This window comes from Dreissena polymorpha, chromosome 11 (assembly GCF_020536995.1).
Source record: "Dreissena polymorpha isolate Duluth1 chromosome 11, UMN_Dpol_1.0, whole genome shotgun sequence".
NCBI lineage: Eukaryota > Metazoa > Mollusca > Bivalvia > Myida > Dreissenidae > Dreissena > Dreissena polymorpha.
Genome location: NC_068365.1, coordinates 58,057,425 through 58,077,252, shown reverse-complemented (window position 1 = coordinate 58,077,252; position 19,828 = coordinate 58,057,425). Strand labels below are relative to the sequence as shown.

The 19,828-nt window shown below is 37.7% G+C and overlaps 1 protein-coding gene across 4 annotated transcripts in view; it reads left to right on the top strand.

Moving 5' to 3' along the window:
• The window catches only part of LOC127849592 (ribosomal protein S6 kinase alpha-1-like), a 58,318-nt gene that overhangs the window by 30,447 nt on the left and 8,043 nt on the right, over nucleotides 1-19,828 (top strand). For all 4 annotated transcript variants that reach the window (XR_008034941.1, XR_008034939.1, XM_052382315.1 and 1 more), the window contains 12 exons: nucleotides 2,776-2,846; nucleotides 3,987-4,075; nucleotides 4,657-4,824; nucleotides 5,042-5,172; nucleotides 5,593-5,643; nucleotides 6,312-6,386; nucleotides 7,455-7,544; nucleotides 13,663-13,821; nucleotides 16,955-17,116; nucleotides 17,620-17,696; nucleotides 18,605-18,722; nucleotides 19,354-19,491. Coding sequence is in view for 2 of the 4 variants with exons in the window: in XM_052382315.1 (XP_052238275.1) it covers nucleotides 2,776-2,846; nucleotides 3,987-4,075; nucleotides 4,657-4,824; nucleotides 5,042-5,172; nucleotides 5,593-5,643; nucleotides 6,312-6,386; nucleotides 7,455-7,544; nucleotides 13,663-13,821; nucleotides 16,955-17,116; nucleotides 17,620-17,696; nucleotides 18,605-18,722; nucleotides 19,354-19,491 (1,329 nt within the window). In the remaining 2 variants the exon portion in view is untranslated. The remainder of the gene's footprint in view (nucleotides 1-2,775; nucleotides 2,847-3,986; nucleotides 4,076-4,656; nucleotides 4,825-5,041; nucleotides 5,173-5,592; nucleotides 5,644-6,311; nucleotides 6,387-7,454; nucleotides 7,545-13,662; nucleotides 13,822-16,954; nucleotides 17,117-17,619; nucleotides 17,697-18,604; nucleotides 18,723-19,353; nucleotides 19,492-19,828) is intronic.

Genomic DNA, 19,828 nt, shown 5'->3' with positions numbered 1-19,828 from the left:
ATAACTTTGTCGGTCATTGTCAGATTTTAAAATCATTTGGCACATTTGTTCACCATCATTGGACGGTGTGTAGCGCGAAATAACTACGTCGATATCTCCAAGGTCAAGGTCACACTTTGAGTTCAAAGGTCAAAAATGGCCATAAATGAGCTTGTCCTGGCCATAACTATGTCATTAATTGTGAGATTTTAAAATCATTTGGCACATTTGTTCACCATCATGGGACGGTGTGTCGCACGAAAGAATCACGTCAATATCTCCAATGTCAAGGTCGCCACGACTAAAAATAGATTTTTTTTATAAACAAACTTACAAAGGGGGTTAATTTTGTTTGTTCATTTCAAAAGTTCAGTTTGAGTTTTCTCCCTTTATCAGATTTTTTTTTCACAATGAAAACCTGGTTTTGTGACAATTTTGTCCCTTGTTTTTTCCTTTTTTTATTTTTTTAAGATTGTCTAATAAATTATTGAATATGAACAATTTCCCCATGATGGCTTACGTCATAATGTCAAGCACTCAAATAGTCGAGCGCGCTATCCTCTGACAGCTCTTGTTATACCCCCATTACCAGCTATATAGGAGTCACTCTGTCAGTCTGTCCTGAAATTTCATCCGATCTTCACCAAACTTGGTCACAAGTTGTATCTAGATGATGTCTAGGTCAAGTTTGAATATGGGTCATGCCAGGTCAAAAACTAGGTCACGGGGTCACTTAGTGTTTTTTAAACTGAAAGTTTGTCCGGACCATAACATTGTCATTTATCGTTTTAAATGACTTGGTACATTTGTTCACCATCATGGGACGGTGTGTCGTGTGAAAAAAGTACGTCCATATCTCCAATGTCAAGGTCACACTTGGAGTTTAAAGGTCAAATGCTTGTCCGGGCCATTACTTTGTCATTTATGGTGAGTTTTTAAAATCATTAGGAAATTTGTTCACCATCATTGGACGGTGTGTCGCGCAAAAGAATTACGTCAATATCTCCAAGTTCAAGGTCACAATTTGAGTTCAAAGATCATAAATTAGCTTGTCCGGGCCATAACTATGTCATTCATTGTAAGATTTTGAAATCATTTGGCACATTTGTTCAGCATCATTGGCCTGTGTGTCACGTGATATCTCCAAGGTCAAGGTCACACATTGAGTTCAAAGGTCAAAAATGGCCATAAATGAGCTTGTCCCGGCCATAACTATGTCATTCATTGTGAGATTTAAAAATCATTTGGTTCATGTGTTCACCATCATGGACAGTGTTTCGCGCGAAAGAATTACATCAATATCTCCAAGGTCTAGGTCAAACTTTGAGTTCAAAGGTCAAAAATGGCCATAAATGAGCTTGTCAGGGCCATAACTATGTTGTTCATTTTGAGATTTTAAAATGATTTGGCACATGTGTTCAACAACATTGGACGGCGTGTCGCGCGAAAGAATTACGTCGATATCAATAAGGTCAAGGTCACAATTTGAGTTCAAAGGTCAAAAATGGCCATAAATGAGCTTGTACGGGCCATATCTATGTCGTTTATTGTGAGATTTTAAAATCATTTGGCACATTTGTTCACCATCATTGGACAGTGTGTTCGCGCGAAAGAATTACGTCGATATTTCCAAGGTCAAGTTCACACTTTTAGTTCAAAGGTCAAAAATGGCAATAAATGATCTTGTCTTGACCATAACTATGTCATTCATTGTGAGATTTTAAAATGACTCTGTACATTAATTTTGTTCACAGTCATTGCACGGCGTGTCATGTGGAAGAATTCAAGAGTTCAAGGGTCAAAATTGCTATAAATGATAATGGCATAATAATTCCTAAAAATTGCCATAAATTAGATTCTCTTGTTTTGTTAAGACAGGATGCAAAATAGTCTGTGTCAATGCAGCACGTGGGGGTATACGTCACGTCTGTGACAAAGCTCTTGTTCAATATTGAAGATAGCAACTTGATATTTGGCATGCATGTGCATCTCATGAAGCTGCACATTTTGAGCGGTGGAAGTTCAATGTCAAGGTCATCCTTCAAGGTCAAAGGTCAACAAAAAATTCACAGCTGCTTTCTCATGAAGCTGCACATTTTGAGTGGTGGAAGTTCGAGGTCAAGGTGTCAAGGTCATCCTTCAAGGTCAAAGGTCAAAAAAAAATCAAAGAGGCGTTATCATGCAGCTGCACATTTTGAGTGGTGGAAGTTCAAGGTCAAGGTCATCCTTCAAGGTCAAAGGTCCAAAAAAAAATCAATGCGGCGTTCTCATGAAGCTGCACATTTTGAGTGGTGGAAGTTCAATGTCAAGGTCATCCTTCAAGGTCAAAGGTCAAAAAATAAATAATTTCAAAGCAGCGCAATAGGGGGCATTGTGTTTCTGATGAACACATCTCCTGTTCTGTATCTTTTTCTTTTACAAACAGTGTAACACGAAAGTATTCTCATCATCAAATGAAACATTGATTTTTTATCTTTATCTTAGTGATTTGGACTGGGTGCTATGGTGACAGCCTTGTGATATAACCTTTTCTTTTTTATTTTCGTGTATGGAAAACATTTCTTATACATTTCAATTGATTTGATTGGCAATTGGTAAATAATGACAATCTTAAAACTTTTCTTGTTTCTTCTACCACCAACAGTTGAATTCCCCTCGCCTTATTGTTAATGTCAAAGGAATCGTAGCAATATTTAGGCATAAAATAATTCCTGCCCCACATACTTATTTTGTTAACATGCGAATAAAAAAACTAGAAGGAAAACATATAATGTTTTTTTCTGTTTGTTGTTTCAGTTTGAGATGTTAACAGGTGCTTTACCATTCCAAGGGAGCAATCGAAAGGAGACTATGACACAAATACTTAAGTACGCAGACAATCAGTTATATATTATGCAAAGTGCGTTGTCTTGAGATTTAGTCAGAACTTCAGGATAAATGCTTTGCACTGTCACAGATTTTTCTCAGCACTTTAAGAATGTGACCATTACCCTTAAAGTTGGGAATTTTTGCGTCATTTTACTCAATTTTTTGGAAAAAGTTAATTCTTTGGTATATACATTATGAACTATGTGTGATAATTTGAACACAAACCAGTACATTCCAGACATAAACATGTCTTTAAAATGGATTTCACAACTTAAACACTTTTTATGTCCCCCACCACTATAGTGGGGGACATATTGTTTTGCCCTGTCTGTTTGTTTGTTTGTTTTCCCCAACTTTAACTTTTGCAATATTGAAGATATCAACTTGATATTTGGCATGCATGTGTATCTCATGGAGCTGCACATTTTGAGTGGTGCAAGGTCAATGTCATCCTTCAAGGTCAAAGGTCAAATATATAGCTTCAAAGCGGCGTAAAAGGGGACATAGTGTTTCTGACAAACACATATCTTGTTTATTTCTATACTAATAATCTAAGTAAATTGATAATTCTTGGGCTAGATTTGAGAAAAAAGATACAATTTGCCATTAAAATATGACCCAATAACAGCTACTAAATTAGCCCCCAAAAAGCCCTGATTGTATAAGAGATGAAGTTCCCATTGCTTCTAATGTAACTTTTTAAAATAGAAAATGAATGTAAATGTAAATTATTTTCTGAAGAAAAAATGTCAAAGGAAACATCGCAATATGATTGCAATATGATTTTTAAAGAAGCAAGAAAAAGAACCTTTAGCACTAAAATTTCTGTCAAAGCACTGTGAGCCTTTCCTTTAACCCTTTACCTCTTAGAAGCAACGTAAAAATGGCTATGTGCAAACAGCATAAAACCAGAACAGCCTGCAAGTAACTCGCAGTCTGTTCAGGTTTTATGCTGTTTGCTGCTCATTTAAATCTAAGGGTTGGAAATGAAGCCTTTAAAACTTGGGTCTGGTAAGAAAGATCTTTAATTAGATTTAACTGTCTAAGGGACTACAAATGCGTCAAAATACGTATCTAAGTGGTAAATAATGGTGAAAAAGCATGTTTAAGAATTGTTAATGAGATGTTGGTGATTTCAGAGCCAAGCTGGGGATGCCTGGATTTCTGTCTCTGGAGGCTCAAAGTCTGCTGAGAGCATTGTTCAAGAGGAACCCACAGAACAGACTAGGTAACCCTGGTAACAAATAAGTCATGCTCTGGAAGAACTAGGCTTAATGCAGATGTGTAGTGTCATCCCAGATTAGACTGTGCAGTCAATATAGACTCATCAGGGACATCACTTCAAGCCTATACTGGATTTGGGCTTAGATGAGACCTCCCTTCAAGAAAAAAATTCATAAAAGCGGAGTGTCATTCAAGATTTGCCTGTGCATATGCATTCCCACATGCATTCTCACATGCATTCTCACATGCATTCTCACATGCATTCTCACATGCATTCTCACATGCATTCTCACATGCATTCCCACATGCATTAAGCCCTGTTTTCCCAGAGCAAGGCTTAAATTATGTTCTATTTAGACTACAAGGGATATATCTATCATAATTGGGTATCCAATAAGGCCTGTTAAGAAACTGTGTCAAACAATGAAGTTAAAACTTGTGTAATAGCTATTTGTCAACAAATTTTAATTGAAATTTTTTTAGTTGGTGTAAAAATTACAAATTATCTGCATCTAATTTGAACAGCATCCTCAGAAATGTCCATGTAGTCTCAAAACTCAACTTCATAATGTGATTTACCAACAGGTTCCAGTAACAGCGGCATAGAAGAGCTGAAGTCACATGCGTTCTTTGCTTCAATAGACTGGATTAAGTTAATGAAACGTGAGGTCAGCCCACCCTTCAAACCTGCTGTGGTTCAGACAGACGACGCATTCTACTTCGATCCAGAGTTCACATCAAAGACACCCAAAGGTAATGTGTTTCGTTTAAAAGTTGATCTACGGCTTTTGTTGTCAGTTCATGCATCACTTTATTCATGTAGTAAATGATAAGAGTTTTCTAATATAAAGTTTAAAAAAAATCATGTAAGGCACAGTTTAAAAAGAGATTCCTCTGTGACCCCCATTATGGCACTGCACACAAGTTGTTTATTGAACCTATATATTTACCTGATTTTGTTGTGTTACAGATTCCCCAGGTATCCCTCCCAGCGCTACTGCCCATGAGTTGTTCAGAGGATTCAGTTTTGTAGCCCCGGCTTTACTGGACGATCATCTGCCTTCCAGAAACCCTCTGGACAATCAAATCAGTCTTGCTAAGGTATGCATGCATTTTGTTTACATGAAATATTTTTTGCCTTGAGCTGGGTTGTAATTCTTAAATTCATTGTTCAAAGTATCATGAAAATCTGGGTAGCTCTATATCTTAAATATAGATGGAAATCAATTATTTCATTTTAATGATTACACCCCTACCTTTAAAACTATTTTCTGTTTCATTATTCTGAAAAGTCTAACTTCCATTAAGAATACTTCATGTGCTTTATTCACTTTAAATGCAATAACAAATAGTTTGCTGCAAAAGTAAACAATATTGTCATGAAGTGTAAATAGACATTGAACAAGTATAGTTTGTTCGTGCATTTATAAAATTTGATTTTAAGGGGCACTTGAACCGCTTCATAGGTGTTCTCTTTTGCTGAACTGTTCAGTGTAGCAATACCTGTTTGTCTTATTTCAGCTTCCTGGTGTTAAGACTAGTGCATTTATTGATGAATACGAGTTGAAAGAGGTAGGTGTTAATATTTACTACCAATAGAATCCTTTTGTGAGTTATTGCATAAGAATCCAAATATCTGAAAATCGGCTAAGTTATGTGTATATATTTGTGCTTTAGGCTCTGATGTGATCTTTCATTTGTGTCTGTTGTGTGGTTACAAATATTTATTTGATCAGTATATTGACTGAAATCTTACTGATACTGATATAGTTTCTGTATTTCATAGTTTGCTATGATAATGTGCCTAGAAATTTTAAATTAATGTTTCTTAAAGTACTTTTGCTTATTTCAACTCCACCTTCTCAGAATAGTTTTTAAGTCTCAGGTGAGCGTTTTATGGCCAAAGGCCCTAATGTTGATACCTTGAGGCGTGTTCTGAGAAAACTGGGCTTAATGCTACATGCGTAAAGTGTCATCCCAGATTAGCCTGTGCAGTCTGCACAGGCTAACGAGGGACGACACTTTCCACTTGTGTGACATTTTTCGTTAAAATTGGATTTTTGCCTAGAAGAGATCTTAACAAAAATCCAATTTTGGCAGAAAGTGTTGTCCCTGATTAACCTGTGCGGACAGCACAGGCTAATCTGGGACAACACTTTACGCTTATGCCCAGTTTTGTCAGAACGCCACTCCATTAATAGGTATGTCTTTGTTAACCTTAACGGTATGTTCTGTTATAGGACCTGGGCATTGGTTCATATTCTGTCTGTAAGAGATGTGTACATCGCCAAAATGGAAACAGTTACGCAGTAAAGGTATTGTGAATTAAGTCTTGTATTCTTCTTTATTTAAACATAAAAGGTATTTGTTATAGCTCTACTGCATCAAAAGCCTTTGGTTTATTGAGAAACTCTGGAGAATATTTTCTGGGTAGAATCAGGACTTGGTGTCTTAAGAGAAGATGAAAAAAACCACTTCCAGAATACTGTCAGGTTAGCACATAGGTAGGTACACAAACTTCTCACCTAGGCAACCCAGGTTCAGTCCCTGTTCCCAGAAGCATGTGCGTTTTGTTGGGGGTCTCCTTACCACACAGGCATAGTTTCCTCATTATTTCTTCACACAATACCTGATTCATAATTTTTAACCAGGTTTACAGAAGGAAATAAATGGTTATTAGTTTGGCGATTGTCGGCGGGATGGCGGGCGAGTGGAACAGGCTTGTCCCAGCCATTACTTTGTTGTTCATTGTGAGATATTAAAATCATTTGGCACATTTGTTCACCATCATTAGACGGTGTGTCGCGCGGAAGAATTACGTCGATATGTCCAAGGTCAAGGTCACACTTTGAGTTCAAAGGTCAAAAATGGCCATAAATGAGCTTGTTCGGGCCATAACTATGCCATTCATTGTGAGATTTTAAAATCATTTGGCACATTTGTTCACCATCATTGGACGGTGTGTCGCGCAAAGGATTGCATCAATATCTCCAAGGTCAAGGTCGCCACAACTAAAAAAAGATTGATTTTGAAACAAGGGGGTAACTTTGATCAGTAGCAATGCACATTTTGAGTTGGTCTTTCTTTATCAGACTTTTTTTCAAAATGAAAACCTGTTTTTTTGACAATTTTGTCTCTTGTTATTCTTTTAAATTTTATAATTTTATTTGTGCAAGTTAGCAATGTCAAATGATCTATATTTATTGGACCTGAATTGGCATCTTTAATCGGATTAAGAAATTGACTTAGATTTACTTATTTATTAGAAATGTTCAACAGGTTTTGTTACACTTACACTGTATAAGCAGCTTATTTAATCTTTGATTGTTAAATCTCTTCCAAATTGTAGTAATTATTCAGTATTGTACATGTGTCTGTTGCAGATAATGAACAAAGAGAAAGTGGATCCATCCGAAGAGGTTGAAATTCTCCTGAGATTTGGGCGTCATCCAAATATTATAACTTTAAGAGATGTGAGTAGATACCCCGTAAATCCAATATAATGCACTCCATTATAATGCTGAATCCAATAAAAAATGGGTGGGTTTTTGCTCCCGGGTTCGAGTGTTTCCTTGGAATTCAAATATGGAGGCGCCCATAGGGCTGATTGCATAATTGCACAACTATAATCAATTAAAATCATGTGCATAGTGTGTTCCCAGATTAAGCTATGAAGTCTGCAAAGGCTAATCAGAGAATACACTTTCTGCTGTCATTGTATTTTTCGTTTGAAGGAGGTCCAGTGTAGACGGAAAGCGTTGTCCATCATTAGCCTGTGTGAACTGCACCCATCACTGGTCACCGGTCAGAATAAGTAGGCGTTCATCATCAGCGGATTATTTTTCCTCTTCTTCGTTATCATCATCATACTATTCTTCCTCCTCTTCTTTGCATCAAATGAATCTTCGTCGTCTGCTTTAGTGATGTCTCATCGCCATCGGATTTGATTTTTTGGCACGATCTTCTTTTCCGAGCAGTGCTTGACATTGATATCAGACCATATGGATTCCACCATTTTTAACCAGGTTTTTAACCAGGTTTTCCGAAGGAAAAAACTGGTTATTAGATTGGCGAATGCGGGCGGGCTGGCAGCTGGCGGGCTGGCTGGCGGGCTGGCGGAATAAGCTTGTCCGGGCCATAACTGTCGTTCATTGTCAGATTTCAAAATCATTTGGCACATTTGTTCACCTATCATTGGACGGTGTGTCGCGCGAAATAATTACGTCGATATCTCCAAGGTCAAGGTCACACTTTGAGTTCAAAGGTCAAAAATGGCCATAAATGAGCTTGTCCGAGCCATAACTATGTCGTTCATCGTCAGATTTTAAAATCATTTGGCACATTTGTTCACCATCATTGGACGGTGTGTCGCGCGAAATAATTACGTCGATATCTCCAAGGTCAAGGTCACACTTTGAGTTCAAAGGTCAAAAATGGCCATAAATGAGCTTGTCCTGGCCATAACTATGTCATTCATTGTGAGATTTTAAAATCATTTGGCACATTTGTTCACCATCATGGGACGGTGTGTCCCACGAAAGAATCACGTCAATATCTCCAACGTCAAGGTCGCCACGACTAAAAATAGATTTAAAAAAAAAAAAACTTACAAAGGGGGTTAATTTTTTTTGGTCATTTCAAAAGTTCAGTTTGAGTTTTCTCCCTTTATCAGATTTTTTTTTCACAATGAAAACCTGGTTTTGTGACAATTTTGTCCCTTGTTCGGTCTTTAACTGGTAACGTCACCGGTCATATTATGACTGGTCCGTTCACCTGGCTACAGTTACCGGTCATTGATCGGTCCGGTTCGGTCACCAGTTACCAATCACAGGTATTCCACTGTGTTTTCATCGGTCAATTTTATAGTATCACGGGTGTCGTCTTCAATACCTAGTTGTATACCCCTGGCTATGATTGTATTGAATACTATATTTTATGGATTCAACAATCTACATGACATTTTGTGTTTTTCAATACTGATGTTCTACTGGCGACCGTTGGTTACCAAATCATCTCCACTGACTTGGTCTATGGTTGATTTTCCTGACCAGTTATCCATTCTGGTGCTGGTTATGAACTACTAATACTAGAAGATTATGAAATACCTATATCTGTTATTTCTACTTCTATCTCAACCGGCTACATGCAGACTACTGGTCTTGCAGATAGATCGGCTGAAGCGGGCTCGGCTGAAGCGGGCTCGGCTGAAGCGGGCTCAGAGTCAAGCATTGACTATTCACATTACTATTTTACCTCTATTAATTTATGTTCAAGACCTTAACGATGAATTGTTTTACCCGCCTTTACCTGTCAGCTACAGACTTTAAGTCAGTGTCACGGAACAGTTTGGACACATAAGTGACGCTAGCAGGATTAACAAGACGACATTTCGTGTCAACTTCTGCTTTTCTATTGCTCCTACGACAGTGCATATTTTCAAGATACATAGGATTGCCTATCAGATTGACCGCATGGTGGCTACAGTCTTGTAGATGGCTTGGGAGCTATTGAACTCAGATCTTAGATGCTAGGATCTGGAGGGACCTCATCTTAAAGTGCTTCTTCTATTACACTTCTGGCCATAACAGGCAGTCTTCCTATAACTGGTCGTATTCCTTTCGGAATTCGTCCCGGTTAGGAGTGAAGTAATGGATTAATCAAGTCAGAATTGAAGACTTCCAAGCATTCTTCCGGCAAAGGTGGACCCCCTTAAGGTTACTCCTAGGGTTTTCACCTTTTTCTGCCATCACACCTCCGATTCCGGAGGTACCACTGTCAATTATATTTTTGTACTTCGCCATCAATGACTTCATGACCTGTATTCTCCAGGATTTTAAAGGTTTTTTTGGTTCAAGAAGAGGCTATATACTGTAGATAGGTCATAAACTTATATTAAGTGTTAAACACTTTCCTATTCTACCAATTTTCAAGTGTGTTGGGAGTGGGAAGTTCGGCGCTCCGTGATTTCTTTTCCCACCCATCCTTGACTAATGGTTCCGGCCACCGGTCCGGTCACCGGTCTTTCTGCTGAGACGTCTTTTCTTACGTCCGTTTCAGGTTTATTTTTAAGTTAATTGTATTTATCTCGGGCGTATTCAATGCCACAGATTTCCATCTTTTTGTCATTATTTACCACTTTTCAGTGGTGTCTAGACTAGAAGATTATCTTGGCAAGAATATAGTTTATTCTACCACAACCTTCCTTACATCTTATACAGATGTGAGCAGAGAAGGTTAGGGACGATCACATAGAACAATGTATCTTGATTTTTTCAATTATGTGGTATCCTAATGAATATCACCTGCACATCAACATCTTGAAAAGCGAAAATTCTTTTTAGCTATTTTTCATTTACAACACATTTTCAAGATTCCTTTGTGATGGTTTCAACTATCACACATCGGTCGTGGTTTACTTACAGACACGGAGGTGATCATATTATCTCTCCTTGTATCTGGAAATCAGGAACTTATTCGTTCTTTGCAAGAACAACAAATATTCTCTATCGTCTTACTCATACCAGGTCGTCACAATGCCCTGTTGGAGGTTTTGTCTTGAAGTTCTTTCTGTCGAATTAATTTTCCGTTGGGTTCAGCGCGGTAGTGATTTATGCAACGGCAGGGGTGGCGAAATCAAATGTCCGAGTTGCCCGAGTCGTACATTTGCTTGTCTGGGCAACTGATTTTTTTCAATTAAGTTGTCCGTGTACAACACGTTTTAAAAGTCGGGTCCAGGTATACAAAAAAATACATTGTATTAAAGCCGTAATTAAGTTTTACAAAACCGGATGTTGACATGCGATTACATTGTCAGTGCTATTTGCGGAGCAATCAAGCTAAAATACGGGCACTCTCCTGCGCAGTGATCTCCCTTATTCTATAAGAGACCAGGAGCATGCCGCATTTTAAACATTCGGCCCGACTGATAGACAGTCTACAGACTGGTTGCTTTATTTTTACAATCAGACGGAAATCAAAAGTATCAAAGTAAGATAATCAAAACACGGTCTACCTTGTTATTAAGACGACTTTAATGGTAAAAATGGAACATTTAGTTTTTTTAAATCTTCAACAACGGAGCAGAAACCCGAAGCTTTGAGCAGTCCACCTCCCAAAAAAACTAAGAAAGATTATGATAAAAAATATGATCTATCAAACGCACCAGAACTTTTCAAGAAACTTGGCTCACAGATTTTCAATGGTTACCTGTTGATGATAATCAAATTGCTAGCAGTAGCGGCGCAGAGCCTCAGTCTGATGAGGTCGACATATTGAACTAGTTTATTTGTTAAGATTACGATGAACTTATGTTCAACACATGTTTTAATAACACTAGCTTTGCAAGATTAAAAGTTTTAGAAAGTCTTTATATTGTATATAATATACTGCTATAATGAATGTACTATTGAAATACAACTATAAACAAAACTAGCAAATCATACTAATTTTGGTATATTCCACATTGTTTTACATTAATCAATAAATGCGTTTATAATTTTATATAAACATTAACGGACAAGTGAAGTTCAGCAACGGACAAGTTAAATTGAATGGCGTACAAAAATTGATGCATAGTATATCGAAGAACGTTGTTTATCATCTAACGCTAGTAATGAGCGTTATGCGATCATAGATCGCAGTATATACCGGTATGCTGAACAACGTCAATAATGCAGTTCACAGAAATCGATCCAGCAGGGTGTGTGATTGTTATACATTTGTCCACTTGACATACATGTAACTGGAATATCTTGCCTTCTTGGTGAGTTTTTGCAATAACTGAGTTTTTGCCATAATTTCATGCAATATACTTAATGAACCATGGGATTATGGTTCTACGACCTTTTAAGTCTCCTGTACAATTATTTTCAGGAAACTTCTTCACAGGTCAAATATCATATCTCAGAGAGACATATTTTTACTGATCCAAACATGTGCCACTACATGTCTGGCCATTATTTAGTTATCTCTACAGGAGAACATTTTTCTGTTAGAGTTTCAATCCTTGTTACTTGTGCAAGGATAATTCCATCAGAACTTTATTAAGGTTCTATGGAAATTCTTTTTTGACTGGGTTTTCGAGAGCATAGTTATTACCTTAATCACTCTGCTAGATACATAGAGGTTTTTCTCATTTTTTTCTTGATGATAAGAAATTTGTTCTTTTCTTCATCAAAGGATAGAGATTATGCTTTCGTATACCTTGTTTTGTGTAAGTCATCACAACTCTTTGCTGTCTTACCTATTTTGGAACTGATCCAAGCTATGGAACGTCAACACTATATTTTTTTTCGTTCCTTTACCTTCTTAAGCGGTTTTGGTCTGTGTTACATGTATTGGGATGCTTAATGAGCTTCCTATGAACCTTTTTCATCAGGCTTATTAACAGTTCCAATATAATTTTAAGATGGTTTTCCTTCTTATTATGGCTTTTACCATACTGAGAAGTGAAATTCATGCTTTTTCTGTTGAATACGACCATTCCAGTTGGATCTAATGTCGTCCTCACTTTGTTGTGTTAGCCAGGATTCCTTGCTTATTATCAAGTCCTCTATATGGCTTCTAACCTTCAAGTTTCCATGTTTTTCTTAAACTGGTAGTCATGAAGATAAGGATAAACTTCTATGGGTAATTGGGGCTTTGAAGATCTATCTCAGCAGTGTTAGTCGGAAGTCCATTCGAGGTTCTCAAAAGACACTCTTCATTTCCCTAAAAAAGGGTGGACATGTGTTTGCGGCTTCTATTTCTCGGGGTTAGACCTCGATTAAGGAAAGTTACTCTTATCTCTATCTAAGGATTCATTCCTTTTTAGGATCTGACCGCATGAATTAAGAGCTCTGTCTGTTTTGTTGGCATATATTAATCACACCCCACTTTTTAATGTGCTCAAAGCTGTTTTCTTGAGGAATTCGACCACCTTTGTCATCTTTTTATCTTTGTTTTCTGAAGTGCCAACAATACAATTTGTATATGTTTGGGCTTGTTGTGGTTTCACTTACGGTTGTGTCTTCTTTACGACATAGACATATTACTTTGTCCGAGAAGTCATAACTAATACCGTTTAAACGAAGATTACTTGATAACCCTTGTTTAGGGTTTTTGCTATCATTAGCTGATAACCCTGTTTATGGGTTCTACTGTGATGGGAAAATATATACGAACCATCCCACCGCAGCTACAAAATCAGCATGAGATTGCAGGTCACTATTTATGACATTAAAACAAATTTTTTAAATAAAATTCATTTTTATTATTAAATACTTTCCTGCTATCGGTAAGTCCCACCTCCTACCCCGCTATTCGATTAATATTTTTGTATATATATTGAAAGAATATTGAGGGTTGGTTACCGATTTTTTGCTAGGTTGCATTGCACTATGTTTAACCTGGCCTGTATTACGGTATTGAGGTGGCGGATTCCCAGTTAAAATTCCGGATGAGTTAATTCCCCTTGGAAAGGAAAAGCATGATATAGCAGGTAAGTATTTAATAATTAAAATGAATTTTATTTAAAAAAAATCTTTTAGCATATGACAAATTTCCCAGCATGCAAAGGTTTTTTTTTTAAAGCACAAATGTTATGTCACACAGGTATTTGACAACGGCCACAAGGTGTACATGGTGTGTGAGTGGCTCCAGGGAAAGGAACTCCTCGACAAGATCCTTCAACAGCGGTTCTTCTCTGAGCGCGAGGCCAGCGCTGTGCTACAGGTTGTCACAAAGGCAGTCGAGTACCTGCATCAGAATGGCGTATGTAGGAGCTAGCTTTATTCTGTGTATTTTAGCTTGAGTCTGTATTCACCAAACAATACTTAAACTGTAGTCTTAAGAATAGAGAATATTCTTTAAATTGGAACATTCAGGAATACCTTTAATTTTTAATCAAAATTGGCAAAACATTCCTTGACATAGAACATTCTGTTAAGGACATCATCCTCGAAAGAAGCCTGTATATACATGTATTCAAATACTTTATGATTTATATTGTTTTTTTTTAATCCAAGATTGGGTTGGTGATGACCCGGATTGCCCTTGAGTCCATTTCGTGGTTAGACACAGAACTTAGTGTTATTAAGAATATCTTAAGAATTATCCCCACAACCACTATGCCATAGCAAACTTTTAATCTATAGGGGATATAGTGTGTCAGTGAAAATAGCAGTTGCACCAATGAAGGCTGTATTCTTTTATTGTTACTTCAGACCAACAAATCTTACAAGCCGATCTAAATGAAAATGGAAATTTTAGCAAGCCAGGTTCGAAATTGACAAGTGCAGGTTATGCTTATTAGCTCAGCTGTTTTCGGAGAGAAACCTGAGGTATTGTTATAGCCAGCTTGTCGTGTCGTCTGCCATAGATGTCCTGCTAAAACCTTAACATTGGCTCTCAAATCAAAGTGCTTCCACCTACAACTTTGAAACTTCATATGTAGGTTGACCTTGATGAGCTCTACACGCCACACCCATTTTTGGGTCTATAGGTCTAAAAAAAATATCTTCTGACAAGCTTTCATTTATTCACAACTGCAAAAGCAGCCGAGCGTTGGTACCTGGCAGGGCCCTCAATCTATTTTAGGGGAAGTGGGTCGCTACCCTCATGAGGGGGAATTTTCGCGGCGTTTCCCTTTTTGGGGGATTTTTTTACTTACTCTCTCATTACATTTGTACATGTTTGCACTAGTCAATATAAATTGATGCCATAGTCTTTGGATGATTTTTGCTTTGGCAGACTCTTGGCAGATTTATGTGCCCTTTTTATACTTAGAAAATTGAAAATTTTGGTTAAGTTTTGCGTTTAGGTCCACTTTTCTCAGAAAGTATCAATGCTATTGCATTCAAACTTGGAACACTTACTGACTATCATGAGGAGACCGGGCAGGCAAAGTTAGATAACTCTGGCGTGCATTTTGACAGAATTATGTGCCCTTTTTATACTTAGAAAATTGAAAATTTTGGTTAAGTTTTGTGTTTAGGTCCATTTTATTCCGTAAGTATCAAAGCTATTGCTTTCATACTTGCAACACTTACTATCATAAGGGGACTGTGCAGGCAAAGTAATGTAACTCTGACTAGCATTTTGACAGAATTATGGGCCCTTTTTATACTTAGAAAATTGAAAATTTGGTTAAGTTTTGTGTTTAGGTCCACTTTATTCCTACAGTAGCAAAGCTATTGCTTTCATACTTGCAACACTTATTTACTATCATAAGGGGACTGTGCAGGCAAAGTTATGTAACTCTGACTGGCATTTGGGCAGAATTATGGGCCCTTTATACTTAGAAAATTGAAAATTTGGTTAAGTTTTGTGTTTTGGTCCACTTTACCCCTAAAGTATCATAGATATTGCTTTCGTACTTGGAACACTCGCAAACTATCATAAGGGTACAGTAAAAGGACAAGTTGCATAACTCTGGTTGTCATTTTTACGGAATTATGGCCCTTTTTTTGACTTAGTAACTTTGAATATATGGTTAAATTTTGTGTTTCGATCCACTTTACTTCTTAACTATCAAGGCTATTGCTTTCAAACTTCAAATACTTTCATGCTATCATGAGGTTACTGTACCTGGCAAGTTGAATTTTACCTTGACCTTTGAATGACCTTGACTCTCAAGGTGAAATTATTAAATTTTGCTTAAATTGCCATAACTTCTTTATTTATGATTAGATTTGATTGATACTTTGACAAAACTACTCTAACCTTACATACCACAATAGACTCCACCCAAACCATCCCCCGTGCCCTACCCCCCTCCACCCCCCCCCCCTATTTTTTTTTTTTTTTCTTAAGATCATCTCACAAATGACCACCACACCCTCACACTATACCCCCACCCCACCCCCCCCCCAAATTATTTTTTTTTTAAACCGATAAAAAACACAAATATTTATTTTATGTTTGAAATACCTTCCACCTATCGCACCCAAGAATCCCCCCCACCCCCCCCCCCCTCCCCCCACCCGAATCCCCCCCCCCCCCCCCCCCTAATTTTTTTTTTTTTTTTTTTAGCATTTTTTTTCCCATTTTTGGAAAATAATGTAATAAATGTCCACATTTCCATGCTATACACCCCTCTTCACTCCACCCCTCCCTCCTTTGTGATTGAAAATGAGAGTCCCTTCACCTTTAAAAAGAAAATAGATGACCGGTCTGCACCCGCAAGGCGGTGCTCTTGTTCATAATTTAGTATGTTTTACAAGATTAAATTGAAATACAATTGAGATATAATAATCATGAGACGCATCTTTATAAAAAAAAAACAACATTATATATAATTAGGGAGAATTTTTCCCCTGAAAAGGGAAAAAAAGTATACTTTTCAGGTGGGGGATTGCGGCTGAAGATTTGATAGATTGAGGGCCCTGCCTGCTTTACGGTGCTCTTGTTTTTATCACGGTGTAGCATTGATTTTCAGTGCAAAGTCCCATTGTGTTTCATGAGGAACCTGAGTTGTCATATTGCAGGACTGTCAATCTGGGGCACATAAGTTCACACAACTTGAATTGAATTTGTTGTTGAGACTATTCATATAAGGAGACCAAGCTTACCTTTTCAGATTTATTATCAGGATCTAATATGTGATAATTACGAACCCCAAAAAATTTGATTTAAACATTGTTTTGATGTTCTTTAAATATAAATTGTATATGAATATAATATGTTTACAACTATATTTTTGTACCCATCTAGTACCTGTCCATAAATTGCTCTGAATAGAACATGTATGTTTGCATGTTATTTTTTACAGAGGAAATAAAATTGTGCACACACAAAAACAACAAAACAAAAAAATCTTGTGGGATAGGATAGGTTGTTAACGAATGAGGCAATCTTTTATGTGCCTGTGTGAATTTCACAGCCACTGACAGCAGCTGTATTTCAGGTTGTTCACAGAGATCTCAAGCCCTCCAACATTCTCTACGCAGACACCAGTGGTAACCCAGAGAGTCTGCGCATCTGTGACTTCGGGTTTGCCAAGCAGCTCCGGGCAGACAATGGCCTCTTGATGACGCCATGCTATACAGCAAACTTTGTGGCACCTGAGGTATGACTGGTATAAAACGTCCATGTTTACCTTCTACAGGGCTTTTTGAAACTCTTGGTGAACTCTTCACCCTAATTTGAGCAGAAATGTATATGTTATTGCTAGCTCACTTTGGGGGTCTGGATGGGAAGCAGAAATAGAATTTTTTGTTTTGTGTAATCCAACTAGTTCAAAAGCTGTACTTATAAAACATAATAAAGATATGAGCTGCTGTTTAAAAATAGAGCTTAAAACATGTGCTAAAGTGTTGTCCAAGACTAGCCTGTGCAGTCCACACAGGCTAACTAGGGACAACACTCAGCTTTTATGACATTTTTTGTTAAAAGTAAGTCTCTCTTTAGCGAAAATTTAAATGACACCGAAAGTGTTGTCACAGAGTCTCCTGACTGCACAGGCTTATCTGGGACGACTTTGTACACACTTGCATTAAGCTCAGTTTTCAGAGAGCATGCTCATATTAAAACGGCTTGTAAACTTCTGCATCTGTCTCTGTTCTGTACCAGGTGCTGAAGCGCCAGGGTTATGATGCAGCCTGTGATATCTGGAGTCTGGGAGTGCTCCTCTATACTATGCTGGCAGGGTAAGTGAAGATAACCCTTTCCCACTCAGAAGCAAAGTGAAAATGGCTATGTGCAGACAGCATTAAACCAGAACAGACTGCGAGTAACTTGCAGTCTGTTCAGGTTTTATGCTGTTTGCTGCTCATCAGTCTCTAAGGGTTGAAAAGGTAAACTTTAAAACTTGAATTTAGTAAGAAAGATATTTAATTAAATTTAACTTTCTATGGCACTACAAATGCGTCAAAATACCTTTCTAAGTATCTGAGGGTTTATAAGGTAAATCTTTAGAACTTGAATCAAGTAAGAAAGGTCTTTATTAATTTAAGTTTCTAAGGGACTACAAGTGCGTCAAAATATGTATCTTTAAGTGGCAAAAGGTTAGGGCATAAATGCTAAATGAGCAGCTTTATGTTAAAATGGATCCTTATGCCATATGCTGCCAGCATAGCTCCAGACCATCCTGCGATATGAAGTCACGCATTGTTTAGTGGTCCCATAATCAGACTGATTACTGTCAGCTGCTGGCCAGACAGCGCAGGCTGGTATAGAGCTATGCTGGCCATATGGAATAAGACCCATTTTATCACGAAGCAGCCCATATGAACCAGGCAGTTCTGACGAAAAATGGACATTTTTAATATAAATCTTGTTCTACATTGTTGGTGAGAGAAATACCCAATAAATACATTTGTCACTCTGTAATAGGTTATAAACTTCTTTTCCAAAAGTCAAGTAAAATATGTATGTTGTCTAAGGGTTTTCATGGCCATTATGAAATTAGCCAATGGCTTCAAAATAGATGAAATTGTGACAGAAAAATCTATTTGTCTGCACCTGTTTTCTCGTATTAAGCCAATTATTGTTGCTATGTTTAAGCCTATTTTTCCCTAATGTGTGACCAGCATATGTTGCTTCTGACTGTTCTCAGGCACACACCATTTGCCAACGGACCCAACGACACGCCAAATGACATCCTGGGTCGTATCGGAGAAGGGAAGTTCAGTCTCACTGGAGGAAACTGGGATTCCGTCTCCTTACCTGCAAAGGTGGGAGCTTGGCCCAACAACTATGTTTTCGTAAACAAAGCTGTCAAAAAAATTGAACACTTAATTATCAGACTTTTGAACAGATTGTTTGATTGTATTATGCTTTTTCTGTGTCATAATAACGATACCTTGGAGATAAAGATCTGTCATTGTGTCTTGTTATTTATCAATATCCCTATCTTCATACAATTTACATTGATTTCCTCAAACCTTGTTACAAGGATGTGACACATTAACCTCCCACAAGCAACTCAACGTCTATTAACTGGTTTATTTTAGTGAAATTTTAAATCTCATTGAATATGATCTGATATATATTGATGCCCATATGAGCCGTGTTTGTGTATCACTGGGCTTAATTCATGTGCATAAAGTGCCACCCAAATTAGCCTGTGCAGTATGCAAATATGCACAGGCTTATCAGGGATGACACATTATCCTTGTTTGGAATCTTTCATTTAAAGGTTATCTTTTCTAAACATAAAATCCCATCAAGGTGGAAAGTATGACCCCTGATTAGCCTGTGCCAATTGCGTAGATTAATCCCCTAGGACACTATACATAGTTGCCTTAAGCCCTGCTTTCCCAGACCGCTGTTCACATTAATGTCCATACTTTCGCTTGATTCCAGGACCTGGTTGCGAGGATGCTGCACATTGACCCCCACAAAAGACTGACGGCCCCGGAAGTCCTTAAGCACAACTGGGTGGCCAACAGGGACCAGCTCCCGCACATGAGACTCACCCTGCAGGACCCACACGCTGTCAAGGTAACCATGAGCATCGTTTTGGGAAAACTGGGCTTAATGTAAAGGAAAAATTCCATAAAAGCTGAAAGTGTTGTGAACCTGATACTTTATGCACATCCAGGCTCATATACAAAGGATGTTTGTTATAGAAAAAAACTTGCCCCTGTGTCCTTATTTTGCTTCTTTGTTGCTAATCTGGTGTGGTCAGTGGTGGAAAGTTATTTATTTTTAAGATGAAGAAGTTTCGGCAAGGACAATATGCGTTATGAAAAGATTTACCTCAAATAATGACCTAGACCCATGATGTAGGGAGACAATATATACATGCGACATGTTGTTTTTTTATCGAGTGTATTGA